Source organism: Rhinatrema bivittatum, chromosome 3 (assembly GCF_901001135.1).
Source record: "Rhinatrema bivittatum chromosome 3, aRhiBiv1.1, whole genome shotgun sequence".
NCBI classification, from domain to species: Eukaryota; Metazoa; Chordata; class Amphibia; order Gymnophiona; family Rhinatrematidae; genus Rhinatrema; species Rhinatrema bivittatum.
In genome coordinates, this window is record NC_042617.1 from 588348714 (window position 1) to 588364745 (window position 16032).

Genomic DNA, 16032 nt, shown 5'->3' on the forward strand with positions numbered 1-16032 from the left:
GGGTTTGAGACCCGCTGTCACTCCTTGTGACCTTGGGCAAGTCACTTTACCCTCCATTGCCTCAGGTACAACAAAACTTACATTGCAAGCCCTCTGGGGATAGAGAAATACCTACAGTCCCTGAATGTAAACCCATGTGATATCTCAGATCAGATGTCAGTATATAAAAATAATAAATAAATCACACCCTGGAGGGTGGAGATACCCCAGGTCCCTGCAAGGAAAACTGCACATATTGAGAGGAGAAACAGTCATGGAGTCACTATCCTGTGGGGCTGAGGACTAAGTTGTTTGCACAGTTACTCATTGACTTACTATCAGTAAGCAGTTGGTTTGGACACAATACCAAATCTGGAGTATTTATTTTGGCATGTGTAGTCCACAGAATAACCAGAAATCGGTACTCCTCTCCCAGGGATATAGAGTTACCAACCACCTTTAGTACTCAGGGCCCTGAAAGAAACATAGAAACATAGAAGTGACGGCAGAAGAAGACCAAACGGCCCATCCAGTCTGCCCAGCAAGCTTTCAGACCTAATTGTTTTCATACTTATCTGTTACTCTGACCGCTGAGGTCAGGGCCCTTATTGGTCACTTTTTGGTTCCAATTCCCTTCCACCCCCACCATCGATGCAGACAGCAGTGCTGGAGCTGAATCTAAGTGAAGTATCTAGCTAATTGGTTTGGGGTAGTAACCGCCGTAATAAGCAAGCTACTCCCTCGCTTGTTTACCCTGCCTGTGCAATTCAGTCCTTGTTGGTTGCAATTCAGGACCCTTTCCCCCTCCCAGCAAAGAACTTACGCCTGGGGGAAAAAGAGATAGCAGGGTTCCAGCCCTGAAGAGCCAAACTCAAATTCTTTTATAGCTCCACAGGTGGGGTTACACAATTATATCTCTTACGTATTCAGCGTGGATATCCTGAAATCCATCTGGCTGTGGGGGTCACCCTGGTAAACTTGGGAAGCTTTGATTCAGATGGACTCCACCTCTTGAATGCTCCAAATATCTGCTTCCAGGCCTTTGCAAATAACATTTGAAAAATTTCAAAACAAAACCTGAATAGTGGCTGATTATTTTCTATATGACAGTTGATATTTGGAAAAAAGTAGCATTCAACTGTTTTTCACCTTCTGGAGGCCAAAATGAGCCAGGGTTGAATCAATGTGCATGTTATTGCATTTATGACAAAAAAACTAGATACTCATATTTTAACACTTAAAATCTTTTAAGGGGAAGATTTGATAAATAAAACTAGGAAATATCTTAATAATTCACTTTCATGAATTAACATAAAACACATTTTAGGTGGATTGTGGGGGCTATAAGAGAGTGATTCTTGCAAAGATGTTTTCTTTTCTCTCTTACAGAACAGCCTGTAGCTGTGTCCTGATCTTTCTGTCAGGTTTAAAGCAATAGGAAATTCAAGTTTCAAAAGAGAAGAGGAACAAGTGACCCCTTCTAGGATGACTGCTTTTATGTGACTACTTCATGGACAGACCCAAGGAGGAAGATGAGGGTCGAACATTTCTAGAATAAGTTGGCTTTAGTTACAAAATACTAACATTTTCTATAAAAATAAAAGTACGTGGACATTTTTTCATAACTGCAATGCACCCCATGCTGTGATATTGATTGCTGTTCTAGAATTAACTCTATTTATACAATAGCAGTGTTTAAATCTTCCAGCATATAACAGTTTTATTATATAATCTTGCCATGCAAGCAGTGAACTGTACATTTTATACCTGCATTGTTATCCCTCACAGTGAATTAGTTGTTACTGTAACATTTGTAGTTCCAATATTTTTTTATTGAGCATAAATTAACAAATGCGTAAGGAATTCCTCATATACTGTAGCAAAGGATTTATTACGTCCTAACTGGGCAACATTTTGTAAACCCCTTTATTACAATATTTTTATTTTCCATCAGTAAAAGTTGATTTGATAAAAACTAAAATAGGGAAGGTTTCCATTCATCTCTCTGGGCTTAGGGAGGGTGCTCGCCTCCAACATTAAGAGAAGTCTTTATCAAAGTTTCGCTTTTTTTTTGAAATGGTGGCGCAAAACTGGAGCCCATGAAGTAGAAGGATGGGAAAGGCGGGCTCCCCGCCGCCCTCCCCTCCCTTGACAACAGGGGGGGGGGGGGGAGGAGGAGAGGAGCAGTTGCCAGGGGCCCAGCGAGGCTCGCAGTTCCGCCCGCGGCCGCCGGGGGGGGCTCGCTGTCGCCGTTGGCGGCGCTGGGGGGGTCTCCGGCCGCCAGGGGTCGCTGGCGCGCGGCTCCTCGCTGCCCCCCATCGGCCGCCATGTTGGCGAGTGTGTGTGTGTGAGAGCGAGCGGAGCAGCAGCAGCGTCTGCCGCAGCGCGCCAAGAGCCGGGAGCCGAGTGACTGCGCTTCTCAGCCCATCTCCCCCCCCCCCCCCCGCCACACCCGCGCTCCGGAGCGCGGCCGCCGCCTCCCCCCCCCCCCCCCCTTCCCCGCACTGCAGGGACCCGGCCGGCGGCCGCCGCTGCTGCCGCCATGGAGGCCGTGAAAGTCTTCAACAGCGAGGTGCGTAGCGCGGCCCCGACAAGCGCGACCCTGCCCCGCCGGGCTCCGGGCTGTGTGGGGAGGAGGAGGAGGGGGGCCCGGTTCTCGCCGCCGGGCGCGGTTTGGGGCCTGCAGGGGCGCGGGGCGCTGTGCTCGCTTGGTGGCTTCTGCCCGTCTGTGTGTGTGAGGGGAACGGGTGGCGGGTAAACATGGGGCCTGGCTCCCGGGCCGGGCTCGCCGTTACTTCCCAGCACCTTTTCTTCCCGGGGAGGAGCTCAATCCCAGTCTCTCTCTCTCTCTCTCTGAGCAGGCGCCTCCCTGGATGTCGGAAGAAAGTCGCTTTATTTTGGGGTAACCCCCCCTCCCCCCGTTTGTTGAACACCTCGAGTTTTTTTTGTTTTTTTTGTTGTTTTTTTTGCAGCATCTCTTTCTCGCCCTCCTCCCGGCAAGACAAAAGGCCGCCCGGGCGAAGTAAAGAGAGGGAGCTTCAGTGTCCTGCCAGATATGAAAGCCGAGTGCATGTAAATAACTAACTGTGCCGCTCTTGTCTCCCTCCAACTGGGCTTGGGCCGAAGGCCGCCGTACACACGGGCCCCAGCAGTTTTTCTCCTCTCTTTAACGGTCTTTATCTTGTAGCAGGAAGGAACGGGCAGCAGTGTCCAGGAAGGAAACTTGACAGCTGCGGTACGAAGGAGTCGGTTGGAGATGCGCTGGTGGTTTCATCCCATCTCCATGCTTTCCATATAAAAGAGCAATACACTCTTGGTGCTCTCAAACCTGAACGCTCCCTCCTATTTAAATTACAGTGAATACCTAATCTTAGTTAAAACGCATACTGATTGAAAGTAAAAACTCGATGCCTGGAGATCATGGAATTATACCATTTTGGAGTTCCTGTAAGCCCTTTCTAGTGAAATATCTATCTAGAAACTCTGACAGATCCACAGCAAAGCCATTGAGTGTCTTTGCTAAATAAAATAATACTCCAAATTTAGTACTAGGCAGGTATTTCCTATTGCCTCATGTCAGGGGCTAAAGAAATTTGAAATCCATTATATTTTATATAATGAACAGCAGAATAGCAATAGCTGCTGCATGGTTGTGCCATACCTTTGTCATGGTTATCATGTGTGGTGTTCATGTGCCATAGCTGTAGTGAAATAATGTGATCCATATAGTTAAACACTTGGAGGACATATGTTATGGGCTTCTGAATTTCTCTAGCTTGAAAGTTCATGGCATGGAGAACTTTTCTACTGCCACATTTGGGAAGGGAAAGATCCCTTGGATGAAACTGATATTGCAGATTAATTGAGGACTGTCGCAGATACTGTAAATGAGCAATAATAACTTACAGGAGGCTGTGAAGGCTGAAAACTTTGGCTTTTAACAATTAGGCCATGTAAAATATTTTTATTATTGTGAATATTTGATATTCTGCCTTTTTCCAAAGTTGCTCTTAAGGTAAATTTCACATGTAAATGAACTGAGACAATAGAACGACATCAAATCAGAATTTGCAGTTAATGAAGCATTAGGATCCAGTATAGGAAATCCCATTTGTGAATATTTTCAATACCCAGTTGTTTTCCTGATGTGTATAACACAGTCCTTCATAGAGGGTTCAGGAAGTTGGGTCAAAGATGTGGATCTTAGGGGAAGGTTTGGCTGAAAAGCCATTCCTTAAATTTTTTCCTCAACTTAAGGTAGCATGGCTCCAGGTGCAGAGTTAGTATTTTTTTTCCAAAATTTTTGATGCGTAATAGATGAAAGCATGCAGGACAATCTGGCAGCAGTCAGAGGATAAGAGGAAAGAGCTATTTTGGTGGCCTGGAGTTCCCTTGAGGGTATGTAAGGGGAGAGAAGTTGAGAGATGTATGCTGGGGCCTGTTTATTCAAGCATTTGTGGACAAAGCAGAGAGTTTTACATTTTATCTTGCTTTCTACTGGAAGCCAGTGAAGATGATGTAGAATTAGGCTTGATATAAGTTTATTTTGCATCTACTAAAATTCTTGTGGCAATACTTTGTAGTAGCTGGAGGCGCTTCAGACAGTATTGTGAGATGCCGCTGCATAAGGAATTGCAGTAATTGATTTGGCTGGTGATTAATGCATGGATTATAGTAGCAAGATTGTGTTTATCAAGGAAATACCTAGTTGGCAGATCTGACACAAACACATGAAGGACCCTAACTACTTTAGACATTTGGGGTTGAGTTGAACCCCCTAGGCTTCATACTGACTCCTTAGGATATAAGGCAGTACCTGATAGTGAGAGAAGCGATTTTAGAGGGTGACTTTGGCAGCTGAGTCAGAAGAGTTCCAATTTAGATGGGTCTAGGCTGACTTTGTGTTTACTAAGTCATTGGGCTACCACTGTAAGACAGTTACTAAGTTTGGTAATGGATAGAGTTTGTTCAGATTCCATTTTGATGCAGAGTTGGATGTCATCCGCAAATAGATGGCACTCTATTGAAGGACTAGATGAGGTTGCAGATAAAGACACATGTGGATGTTGAAAAGTATTGGGGAGAGGATTGAGCCCTGAAGCATTCCACAGGTGAGCTCTCTAGGGCAGGATGATTTGTTTGCCCATATAACCAATTGTATTCTGTTTTTAAGGAATGATCCAAGAGAAAGCAAGTGAAAGGTTTGCCACAAACTTTACTTGTCCAGAGGTTGCTGTTCAAATATATGTATTTATTAAATTCATATAATCCAAAATATACTCCAAGAGCAAAACTGATTGTCCCCCATGTTCCACCTTTCGAAAAACTTGCTAAAGTTAAAGTTTGATCCCTCCTAATGCAGACCTGCTGAAGTTAAGATTTGGGCCCTCTCAACACGGTTTTTCAAAACACAGTCCATGATTTATTGGTTTGGTTTTCCACCTTGTCCCGTTTTGCTAAGGAATGATTCAAACCACTTTAGGGCAGTGCCATCCATTCCGATGACATGGAGTTGCTGGATCAGGAGATGGTGATCAACTGTATCAAATGTGGTCAAGAGATCAAATAAGATAAAAAGGGAGTCACCACCTTGATCCGCATGAAGGTGAATACTGTTTGCGATGGCCAACAGAACTAATTCTATTCCATGAATTTCCTGAATTTGGATTGGTACCGATGTATGATATTATACATCTCTAGGAAATCTAAGAGTTGGAGATTGGATAAGAAGGGGAGGATGGTCCTGCAGTAATGGGAACTTGGCTTCTGATATGACAACAGGCATTCAATTTTTGCAGTGATATCAGAAGCCAAATTTCCACTATTATAGTATCATTGGAACAGTTACAAGTATCCTGTAAAATGGTATAAAAATGACAGATATTTCAAAATGTGGGAGCACTGAGAGGAGAGGATGACCTTGCTGGTGGCTGAAAGGAATCCGTAAGTTTTTGCTTGGGAAATTTTCTTTTTTAAATGTATTGGGACGAAGATAGCTATTTGGGAATATTATTGTGTGAGTTTGTGCTTTTAATAGTAAGGCAGGGATTAAACTGAAGTTAGACTGTATTTTTAAATAGTAAGGCAGCAAATAAGCAGAAGTTAGTGTTTGTATATTAAAAAAAAAAAAAGCCAGAAGCTAGAAATAAGCTAGGAGCAGTGTATACCTAAGTAAAAAGGTTGAAAAGTTCAGCTCAGTTACTCACCTTGGAAAGGTGTTAAGGAAGTGTGATTTGGTTTGATTAGGTACCAGCATTGTTAATCAAGAGAGCAGTGAATCACTCTGGCTGACTAGCTGAAGTTAGACTGTTTGTATTTCCCAACCCTCCACCCCTCGCTCATCCTTTAATTTATAGTTATCTCATGTAAGGGCTCCTCCCAACTATTTTTATATGTTACCTAGTTACTATATTATCTGTTATTTGTAAGGCCTCTGCCCAATGGTTTTTTGTTCACTGTAAACCGATGCGATGTGCAAACGGTCATCGGTATATAAGAAATGTTAAATAATAAATAAATAAATAATAGTCAGGTGCCACTTTCACAAACCCCCCCCCCCCCAAAAAAAAAACCAACACCTTATTGAGTGTTTGATCATTCCCCTTTAGGCCACTACCAGACATATAGTGAATTCACTAATACATTTAAAGGACGTTAATTAGACACATTCCTACTCCCATAGCAACCTAAAACTTAACTAGGAACTGAACAAATTTGAGATGAAGGCAGCAGTCCAGCAGCAAGAGGGGGGCTTCCCAGTCTTTTGCATTGAGTGTCACATGTATGATTTTTTACCATCCAGTGAGAAGTTGTGCATGCGATGCAAAGAGCTCCTGGCTCTCAGAGAGCAAGTCCGATCTCTGGATGCTAGAGTGGCAGACCTGGAGGAGCTGAGGCAGACAGAGAGGTATATAGATGAGACCTTCAGGGACATAGTAGCCAAGTCCCAACTTCAGACTGGCAGCCCTGGTGCTGTCTTGGAGGAAGAAGGTCTCATGATTGGAGAGCATCAATCTGGTGCAGCAGGAAAGGATCCTGTAGCAAGGACCTGCTCTCCAGGTGGTGCATTTCCTTTTGCACCAAAGATGCGTCTCCAAGGCCTACTGCCCAGCAGGGAAGGGTTAGGTCGGCCGTCATAGTTGGTGATTTGATTATTAGGAATGTAGACAGCTGGGTGGCTGGTGAGAGTGAGGATCGCCTGGTAACATGCCTACCTGGTGCAAAGGTGGCGGGCGTCACCTAGATAAGATTTTAGACAGTGCTGGGGAGGAGCCGGCTGTCATGGTACATGTAGGCACCAATGACATAGGAAAATGTAGGAGGGAGGTTATGGAAGCCAAATTTAGGTAGAAAGCTTAAATCCAGAACCTCCTGGGTAGCATTCTCTGAAATGCTTCCTGTTCCACGCGCAGGTCCCCAGAGGCAGGTAGAGCTCTGGAGTCTCAAGGTGTGGATGAGACGATGGTGCAAGGAAGAGGGATTCAGTTTTGTAAGGAACTGGGGAACCTTTTGGGGAAGGGGGAGTCTCTTCAGAAGGGATGGGCTCCACCTTAATCAGGGTGGAACCAGACTGCTGGTGCTAACCTTTAAAAAGGAGATAGAGCAGCTTTTAAACTAGAAGAAAGGGGAAAGCCGACAGTCACTCAGCAGCGCATGGTTCGGAAGGAGGTATCTTCAAAGGATACTAATGATGCATTAGAATTAGGGCATCCCGACAGTGAGGTTCCAATAATAAGAAAAGTAGTCCAAGTGCCTGTAACTAAAAACTCACCTGAGCTACAAAAATTCTAACTTATCCCTATCAATTAAAAAGCAGAATGCAAATACAAACAAAAAAACTTTGAAATGTTTGTATGCTAATGCAAGAAGTCTAAGATGGGAGAATTAGAGTGTAAAGTAGTGAATGAGGACATAGACTTAATTGGCATCTCAGAGACATGGTAGAAGGAGGATAACCAATGGGACAGTGCTATACAGGGGTACAAGTTATATCACAATGACAGGAGCACCCGGGAGGCGGTGTGGCGCTTTATGTCCGGGATGGTATAGAGTCCAACAGGATAAACATCCTGCATGAGACTAAATGCACAATCGAATATTTATGGGTAGAAATCCCTTGTGTGTTGGGAAAGACTATAGTGATAGGGGTATACTACCGTCCACCTGGCCAAGATGGTGAAATGGCCAGTGAAATGCTAAGAGAAATTAGGGAAGCTAACCAAATTGATAGTGCAGTAATAATGGGAGACTTCAATTACCCCAAAATTGACTGGGTAAATGTATCATCGGAACATGCCAGAGAGATAAAGTTCCTGGATGGAATAAATGACAGCTTTATGGAACAATTGGTTCAGAAACTGACGAGAGGGAGAAATTTTAGATCTAATTCTCAGTAGAGCACAGGATTTGATGAGAGAGGTAACAGTGGTGGGGCCGCTTGACAATAGTGATCATAATATGATCAAATTTGAATTAATGACTGGAAGGGGGACAGTAAGCAAATCCACAGCTCTCGTGCTAAACTTTCAAAAGGGAAACTTTGAAAAGGAGCAACTACAAAGGTAAAAAGTGCAAGAGGTAGGTAGAAAGATTATTGTTAAAGAATACAATCGTAGAAGCACAGTACAGATGTATTCCACACATTAAGAAAGGTGGAAAGAAGGCAAAATGATCACCGGCATGGTTAAAAGGGGAGGTGAAAGAAGCTATTTTAGCCAAAAGATCTTTATTAAAAAATTGGAAGAAGGATCCAACAGAAGAAAATAGGATAATGCATAAACGTTGGCACGTTAAATGTAGGACATTGATAAGACAGGCTAAGAGAGAATTCGAAAAGAAGTTGGCCATAGAGGCAAAAACTCACAGTAAAAACTTTAAAAAAATATATCCGAAGCAGAAAGCCTGTGAGGGAGTCAGTTGTACCGTTAGATGATCGAGGTGTTAAAGGGGCATTTAGAGACGATAAGGCCATCGTGGAAAGATTAAATGATTGCTTTACTTCGGTGTTTACTGAAGAGGATGTTGGGGAGGTACCCGTACTGGAGAAGGTTTTCATGGGTAATGATTCAGATGGACTGAACCAAATCACGATGAACCTAGAAGATGTGGTAGGCCTGTTTGACAAACTGAAGAGTAGTAAATCACCTGGACCGGATGGTATTCAACCCAGAGTTCTGAAGGAACAAAAAAAATGAAATTTCAGACCTATTAGTAAAAATTTGTAACATATCATTAAAATCATCCATTGTACCTGGAGGATAGCTAATGTAACCCCAATATTTAAAAAGGGCTCCAGGGGCAATCCAGGAAACTACAGACCGGTTAGCCTGACTTCAGTGCCAGGAAAAATAGTGGAAAGTGTTCTAAACATCAAAATCACAGAACATATAGAAAGACATGGCTTTACCCAAGGCAAGTCTTGCCTCACAAATCTGCTTCACTTTTTTGAAGGAGTTAATAAACATGTGGATAAAGGTAGATGTAGTATACTTGGATTTTCAGAAGGCGTTTGACAAAGTTCCTCATGAGAGGCTTCTAGGAAAAGTAAAAAGTCATGGGATAGGTGGCAATGTCCTTTCGTGGATTACAAACTGGCTAAAAGACAGGAAACAGAGAGTAGGATTAAATGGACAATTTTCTCAGTGGAAGGGAGTGGGCAGTGGAGCGCCTCGGATCTGTATTGGGACCCTTAATTTTCAATATATTTATAAATGATCTGGAAAGAAATACGACGAGTGAGGTAATCAAATTTGCAGATGATACAAAATTGTTCTGAGTAGTTAAATCACAAGCAGATTGTGATAAATTGCAGGAATACCTTGTGAGACTGGAAAATTGGGCATCGAAATGGCAGATGAAATTTAATATGGATAAGTGCAAGGTGATGCATATAGGGAAAAATAACCCATGCTATAGTTACACAATGTTAGGTTCCATATTAGGTACTACAACCCAAGAAAGAGATCTAGACGTCATAGTGGATAACACATTGAAATCATCGGTTCAGTGTGCTGCGGCAGTCAAAAAAGCAAACACAATGTTGGAAATTATTAGAAAGGGAATGGTGAATAAAACGGAAAATGTCATAATGCCTCTGTATTGCTCCATGGTGAGACCGCACCTTGAATACTGTGTACAATTCTGGTCGCCGCATCTCAAAAAAGATATAATTGCGATGGAGAAGGTACAGAGAAGGGCAACCAAAATAAGAGGAATGGAAGAGCTCTCCTATGAGGAAAGACTAAAGAGGTTAGGACTTTTCAGCTTGGAGAAGAGACGGCTGAGGGGGGATGTGATAGAGGTGTTTAAAATCATGAGAGGTCTAGAACGGGTAGATGTGAATCGGTTATTTACTCTTTCAGATAATAGACTAGGGGGCACTCCATGAAGTTAGCATGTGGCACATTTAAAACTAATCTGAGAAAGTTCTTTTTCACTCAATGCACAATTAAACTCTGGAATTTGTTGCCAGATGTGGTTAGTGCAGTTAGTATAGCTGTGTTTAAAAAAGGATTTGATAAGTTCTTGGAGGCGAAATCCATTACCTGCTATTAATTAAGCTGACTTAGAAAATAGCCACTGCTATTACAAGCAACGGTAACATGGAATAGATTTGATTTTTGGGTAATTGCCAGGTTCTTGTGGCTTGGTTTGGCCTCTGTTGGAAACAGGATGCTGGGCTTGATGGACCCTTGGTCTGACCCAGCATGGCATGTTCTTATGTTCTTATAGAAAAACATGGTTTAATGGAACAAAGTCAGCATGGCTTTACCCAAGGCAAGTCTTGCCTCACAAATCTGCTTCACTTTTTTGAAGGAGTTAATAAACGCACAATTAAACTCTGGAATTTGTTGCCCAGGGATGTGGTTAGTGCAGTTAGTATAGCTGTGTTTAAAAAAGGATTGGATAAGTTCTTGGAGGAGAAGTCCATTACCTGCTATTAAGTTCACTTAGAGAATAGCCACTGCCATTAGCAATGATAACATGGAATAGACTTAGTTTTTGGGTACTTGCCAGGCTCTTATGGCCTGGATTGGCTGGGCGTGATAGACCCTTGGTCTGACCCACTATGGCATGTTCTTATTGCAGTCTCATGTGGTCAGTAATTAGTGTTAATTTACCCTTACAAAAACTTGTCTGGCAGTCCCCCTTTAAAACATAGTGTGCCTTGCAGGGTCCAGGTTCCATTAGAAGCCTTACATAAGATGCACATCTTGCTGGAAAATGCTAACCTTTAGCAGCTTCGGAGATATTACCTGGTAGATTAGATTATCAATGGAAGAAATGTTGAATATGACAGTAGATAATGTTTGCAGAGCATATATAGTCTACCCTTATGTTCTTTCTGTTGCAACATAGCGCCTGCTTAATCTCTGACTACTCTCACTTCTCTACTAAATTTTTGTGGTGGTTTCATACGTACTGGAATTTTGATATTTTTTTTTTGCCACTTCCACCTATTGAGAGCCCAATCCATGCATCCACCACCCTTTTATTGAAAATAAAAATTCGTTATGTAATTTGAGTCAAACCTCTTGCTTCATATCTTGATCTCCTTGTTCTATAACTTCCTTTTAAAATGAAAATGCTCATCTATTGTTCATTGTTTATACCTCTGAAATATTTGAGTATATATGAATATAGGTCCTCTTCAGGGCTTATGTTCCAGACTTTGCTGCTTTTGTAGCCCTTCTTGGGCTACATCCTTTTGGAGATTTGTCGAGAATTGGATGCAATACATGAGATGAGGTCTTAGCAGTGATTTGTATAAAGACATTATCACCTCTTTTTTTTTTCCTGTGCAGGTTATATATCTTTCCCTGTAGTGGCTATAGGAATTCTACATACCCTTCCAAAACGTTCACCTTTTGTTATCTTAGCGTGGAAATAAAATGCATGAAACTAGTGCTTGTTCCATGTATCCACTCATCCTGCTCCACAGCTGTCAGGTGAAAAATGTCATAATTCATTAGAAACTGAAGTAAAACATGGAACAGTGTGGTTGGATAAGTGTCCACCCACCCTTGTACATGTGTAGCAATTCTAAATATTTAAAGCTCTGGTGTAACCAGCTGCTTTCAAAAGCACATACCAAACGAATTGGCCCTACCTGTGTTAAATTTTACTGACTAATATGATGACAGGATACGTTCAGCAATTCCCATTGGTTTACTCTGCTGGTAGTGCATTTCATAGCAAAGACTGAACCATGAGCACCAAGGACCTGTCAAAACAACTCCAGGACAAAGTTGTGGAAAGTTACAGATCTAGGAATGGGTATAAAAGAAGTACAAAGTCCTTTAATATCCCTGAAAGCACAGTCAAGGTGATTATTAAGAAATGGAAGATGTATGGCACCCCTGAGATACCACCTAATTCAGGATGTCCTTCAAAATTGGATGACTGACTAAGGAGGAGACTCTTAGGGAGGTAACCAAGAGCCAGTGGGAATTTAGAAAGAGCTGCAGGTTTCTGTAGCCAAGACTGTCAAAGTGTGCATATGTCAGTATCCGAAACACTCCAAACATTTGGACTGTATGGTAGGGCGGCAGCAGAAAGCCACTACTCAAGAATGCTCACCTTGAATTCCATTTGAAGTGGGCAGGTTTCACTAGATGTTGAAAGCCTATATGTTCCGATAGGTTTATGATTAATTGGGTTGGCAAAGAAACAGGGTAAAATGGGAGTACTTGTTATGAGTAGTGGGTTGATAATGTAATGGCGCAAAGTGGGGGTACTTACTAGCGTGTGAGTTTGATCTGTGGAGTCCAATGTGATTGGAGCTTTTATCTGGTTGTTATAAAGGCAATGGAGTCACTAGAAATGCAGGGTTTTTGATGTTTGTTTTATCATGTAATTACTTTTGATATAGTTTTGTTTTTAGAACGTTTTTACGTTTTATCTTGATGTTTTTGCTTGTTTTTATAATTTTGTTTTATTGCTTGTTGAAGTTTGCTGGTTTCTGTGGCTAATATTTGTGCAGCTTTCCTAAAATAGTGAATAGGCTGGCTACAAATATTTTAAATAAATAAATATGCGGAGGAAAATTGAGGGGATACTGTAAGCATGTGGCAAAAAACTTTTTGGTCTGATGAAACTTTTGGCTTGAATGCAAAGCTTTCCATTTGGCGTAAACCCAGCACATAAACCAGAGAACACCATCCCTCTTGTGAAGCATGGCGACGATAGCTTCATGTAATGGGGATATTTCTCATTGGCAGGGACTGGGACACTTGTCAGGATAGAAGAGACAATGACTGAAGAAACTTACAGAGAAGTTCTTAAGGAAAACCTAGTTTTGCAAAAATGTTGAACCTGGGACAGAAATTTACGTTTCAGCATGACAATAATCTGAAGCATACAGCCAAAGCTACTCCGGAGTGGCTAAGGAACATAAAAGCGTAAATGTCAGAGCTCTGAACTCAGTCTAGTTGAAAAGCTGTGAATGACTTGAAGATTACTGTCTTATTAGTGCTGCTAATGGAACTTGATAGAGTTTGAAGAGTTTTGTAAAGAAGAAAGGTCTCATATTGACAAATATAGGTGTGCAAATGTGGAGAAGTATCCTAGCAGACTGACAACTGTAATTGCTGCCAAAGGCGCTTTCAGAAAGTATTGACCTAGAGGGATGAAGACTTTTCTAATTGTTTATTTCAGTTTTGTTTATACAAATGTTTTATTGGGGGACAAAACATTTTTGGTTGTGAAAAGTATTAAGTGTGGTGTATTGATGTGTAAGGAGAAAACCTCCTCATTTCATAGTCTAATGTAATGACCCAACAAAAGCGAAAATATTCAAGGGAGTGCAAACTTTCTATAGCCACTGTATATACCTTATTCCGCCAGCTCTCGCTATGGTCAGTGGTATATGACTTTGAGGTCATCAGCTACGATCATCCCCAGACTCCTGTTACATATCAGTACCTCAGTCCAACCATAAACCTATGGTACCTGAAGGTAATCCACTTTGAAGTGGCTGAAAAGCAAAATATAAAAAAACAAATTACTATACCCTTGGTTCATATACTGCAAATGCATTACTGTGCATTACATTTTATTAAATTTGTCAGCTATTCCTTACACTTTCTTAGATCAGTCATCTTTCTACGTTGACAAGCAGACATGAGTTAGCTATAACACATGGTACCATCATCCGCTGGTGCCAACACAAACCCAGCTCTCTCAGCTCAAAAAAAGACTTTACTGAGCATGTGTGGGAGTTCCCATATGTCTCATGAGCCCCTTTGTCTTTGAGGCACAACACAGATGTGTCCCAGCCTCTATCTTAAAATTTTTGCAACTTTTTGGCTTTGTGCCTTGTCATTGCCGCTTTGTATCTTAATTATTATTATTTTTTTTTGCCACTGCCTTAGCAACCCCTAAAACAGATCTTAAAAAAAAATCAAGATGAGTATGGGAAAGGCCAAGATGCCCATGGTCAACAACTTCAGGGTTTGCATTTGTGGGTGCTGGATTCCCTTAAGCATGGTTATGGTTAACTATATGCCGAGCGTATCTGGTGCGGCTCACAACCATACATACATAATAACACATTAAAGATACAGCATACTAAAAAAACACATGAATAAATACAGCATGCTAAAACTATATAAAAGGCATAACAAGCTTCACAATGATAAAAACAATATTATAAAATCACATAAAATCAAAAGCAGTTCGGCAAAAGTACATGCTGTCCGCTGTCACAGACTGGGCCCAGACCATGATTTTTGTAACTTTTGCAGCTGTGGTCAGATATCCTCTAGGGCATAGTATTACTGTACTTGGATGATGGAGGCCATAAAGAAGGCACTGGTGGGTAAGAGTTCAAACTTTGTTGTGAGGCTGGGCAGTGGAACGAGGCGTTACTAGGTGCAGGAAGTCAAGACAGGATTCTTCTCCATCTCAATCCCACAAGCACTAACGTCTATTCCTAGAATTGTCTCAGGTCAGGAGTTGAGCATGATGCAAAAGTCTGTGAAGCTGGATGAGGCTCTGAGAAGAGCACCCAAACAATGCAAGCCTTTGAGGCCATTGTTTGTGGGGCTGTAGAAAAGATTGGCACTGCCAGACTGGGATCCTCCTCGAAGCCAAGGTGGGAGATAGCCTCATCAGCACAGTTCTCATCATCCTTCATGGCGAGGAAGATTCTTTTGCACCAAGTTATTTGTTTTACCTGGGTCTGACTAGGGTGCTGCCCATGTGCTTGGCACAGAGCTCGCACTCTAAGGTGCAGTTGACCCACTGGGTGCTGTATGCCAAAGCTCTGGTCGTGATGGCGCAGTCCTGCTACCGAGGCTAGTATGTGGTAGGAGGCGAGACTGGTGCCATTCATGGACCAAGACACTGAAGAGAAGTGCTTATGCAACTGTTCTGGAGCGCTTCAGAGCTGGCCTTTGCCATGGCAAAGGCAGCAGCTATGTTGCAGAATTCCACCATAGCTGTATAAACATCCTTTAGTGATGATGAACCAATCTGGGTTTCTGAAAAGGATGTTTGGCCAACTCCAGAGCAGAGGGTCCCCCATCCCATGAAGTTAGAGAAGAATTTCTTTGCCTCTGAAAGCACTGAAGACCAGAGGGAGAGGTCAAAGATGGAGGAAATTTTCCCACATAGTTGGACCACCCAAAGTCTAGCACCCATACATGTCTCTCAAGAGCTTCAGGAGTTGGGATGGACCCTGCTAATTCTCAGTTCTTACTAAGAGATTTCTCCCTCAAACTAGTGGATGTCCCCTCAGTTGCCTTTGTCATCTTTGGAGTGGAGGCATACTGTTCCCCTATGGTCAGGACAGGAGGGTCTGCAGGATTCCTTCAGTTTTTGATGACTTTGAGACCCGCAATATCTTGTGGGGGTTGGGGGCGCTCAGTCCTTCCTCCTGGATTGGCTCCATATCGTTAGGGTCTTGAAAAGTTTGGAGTATGGCTGGCTACTGCTTACACTTCTACCACCCTTCAATGACACAAACTTGAGAAATAGCAGAGCTGAAAATTTAAGTCAACCAAATGCAACTGGAAGTGGAGTTGTTTCTTCAGCAGAAGGTCAGACCTGTCT

At 42.4% G+C, this 16032-nt stretch overlaps 1 protein-coding gene across 4 annotated transcripts in view; it reads left to right on the forward strand.

The window, feature by feature from the left end:
- The first annotated feature begins 2400 nt into the window (after window positions 1-2400).
- The window catches only part of SCAF8 (SR-related CTD associated factor 8), a 686214-nt gene continuing 672582 nt past the window's right edge, over window positions 2401-16032 (forward strand). For 3 of the 4 annotated variants that reach the window (XM_029596703.1, XM_029596702.1, XM_029596701.1), the window contains exon 1: window positions 2701-3051. In XM_029596703.1, the coding sequence (XP_029452563.1) occupies window positions 2740-3051 (312 nt within the window). In that variant the 5' untranslated portion in view covers window positions 2701-2739. Of the gene's footprint in view, window positions 2552-2700; window positions 3052-16032 lie in introns of those variants that run through there. The other variant, XM_029596704.1, reaches the window with a different exon arrangement.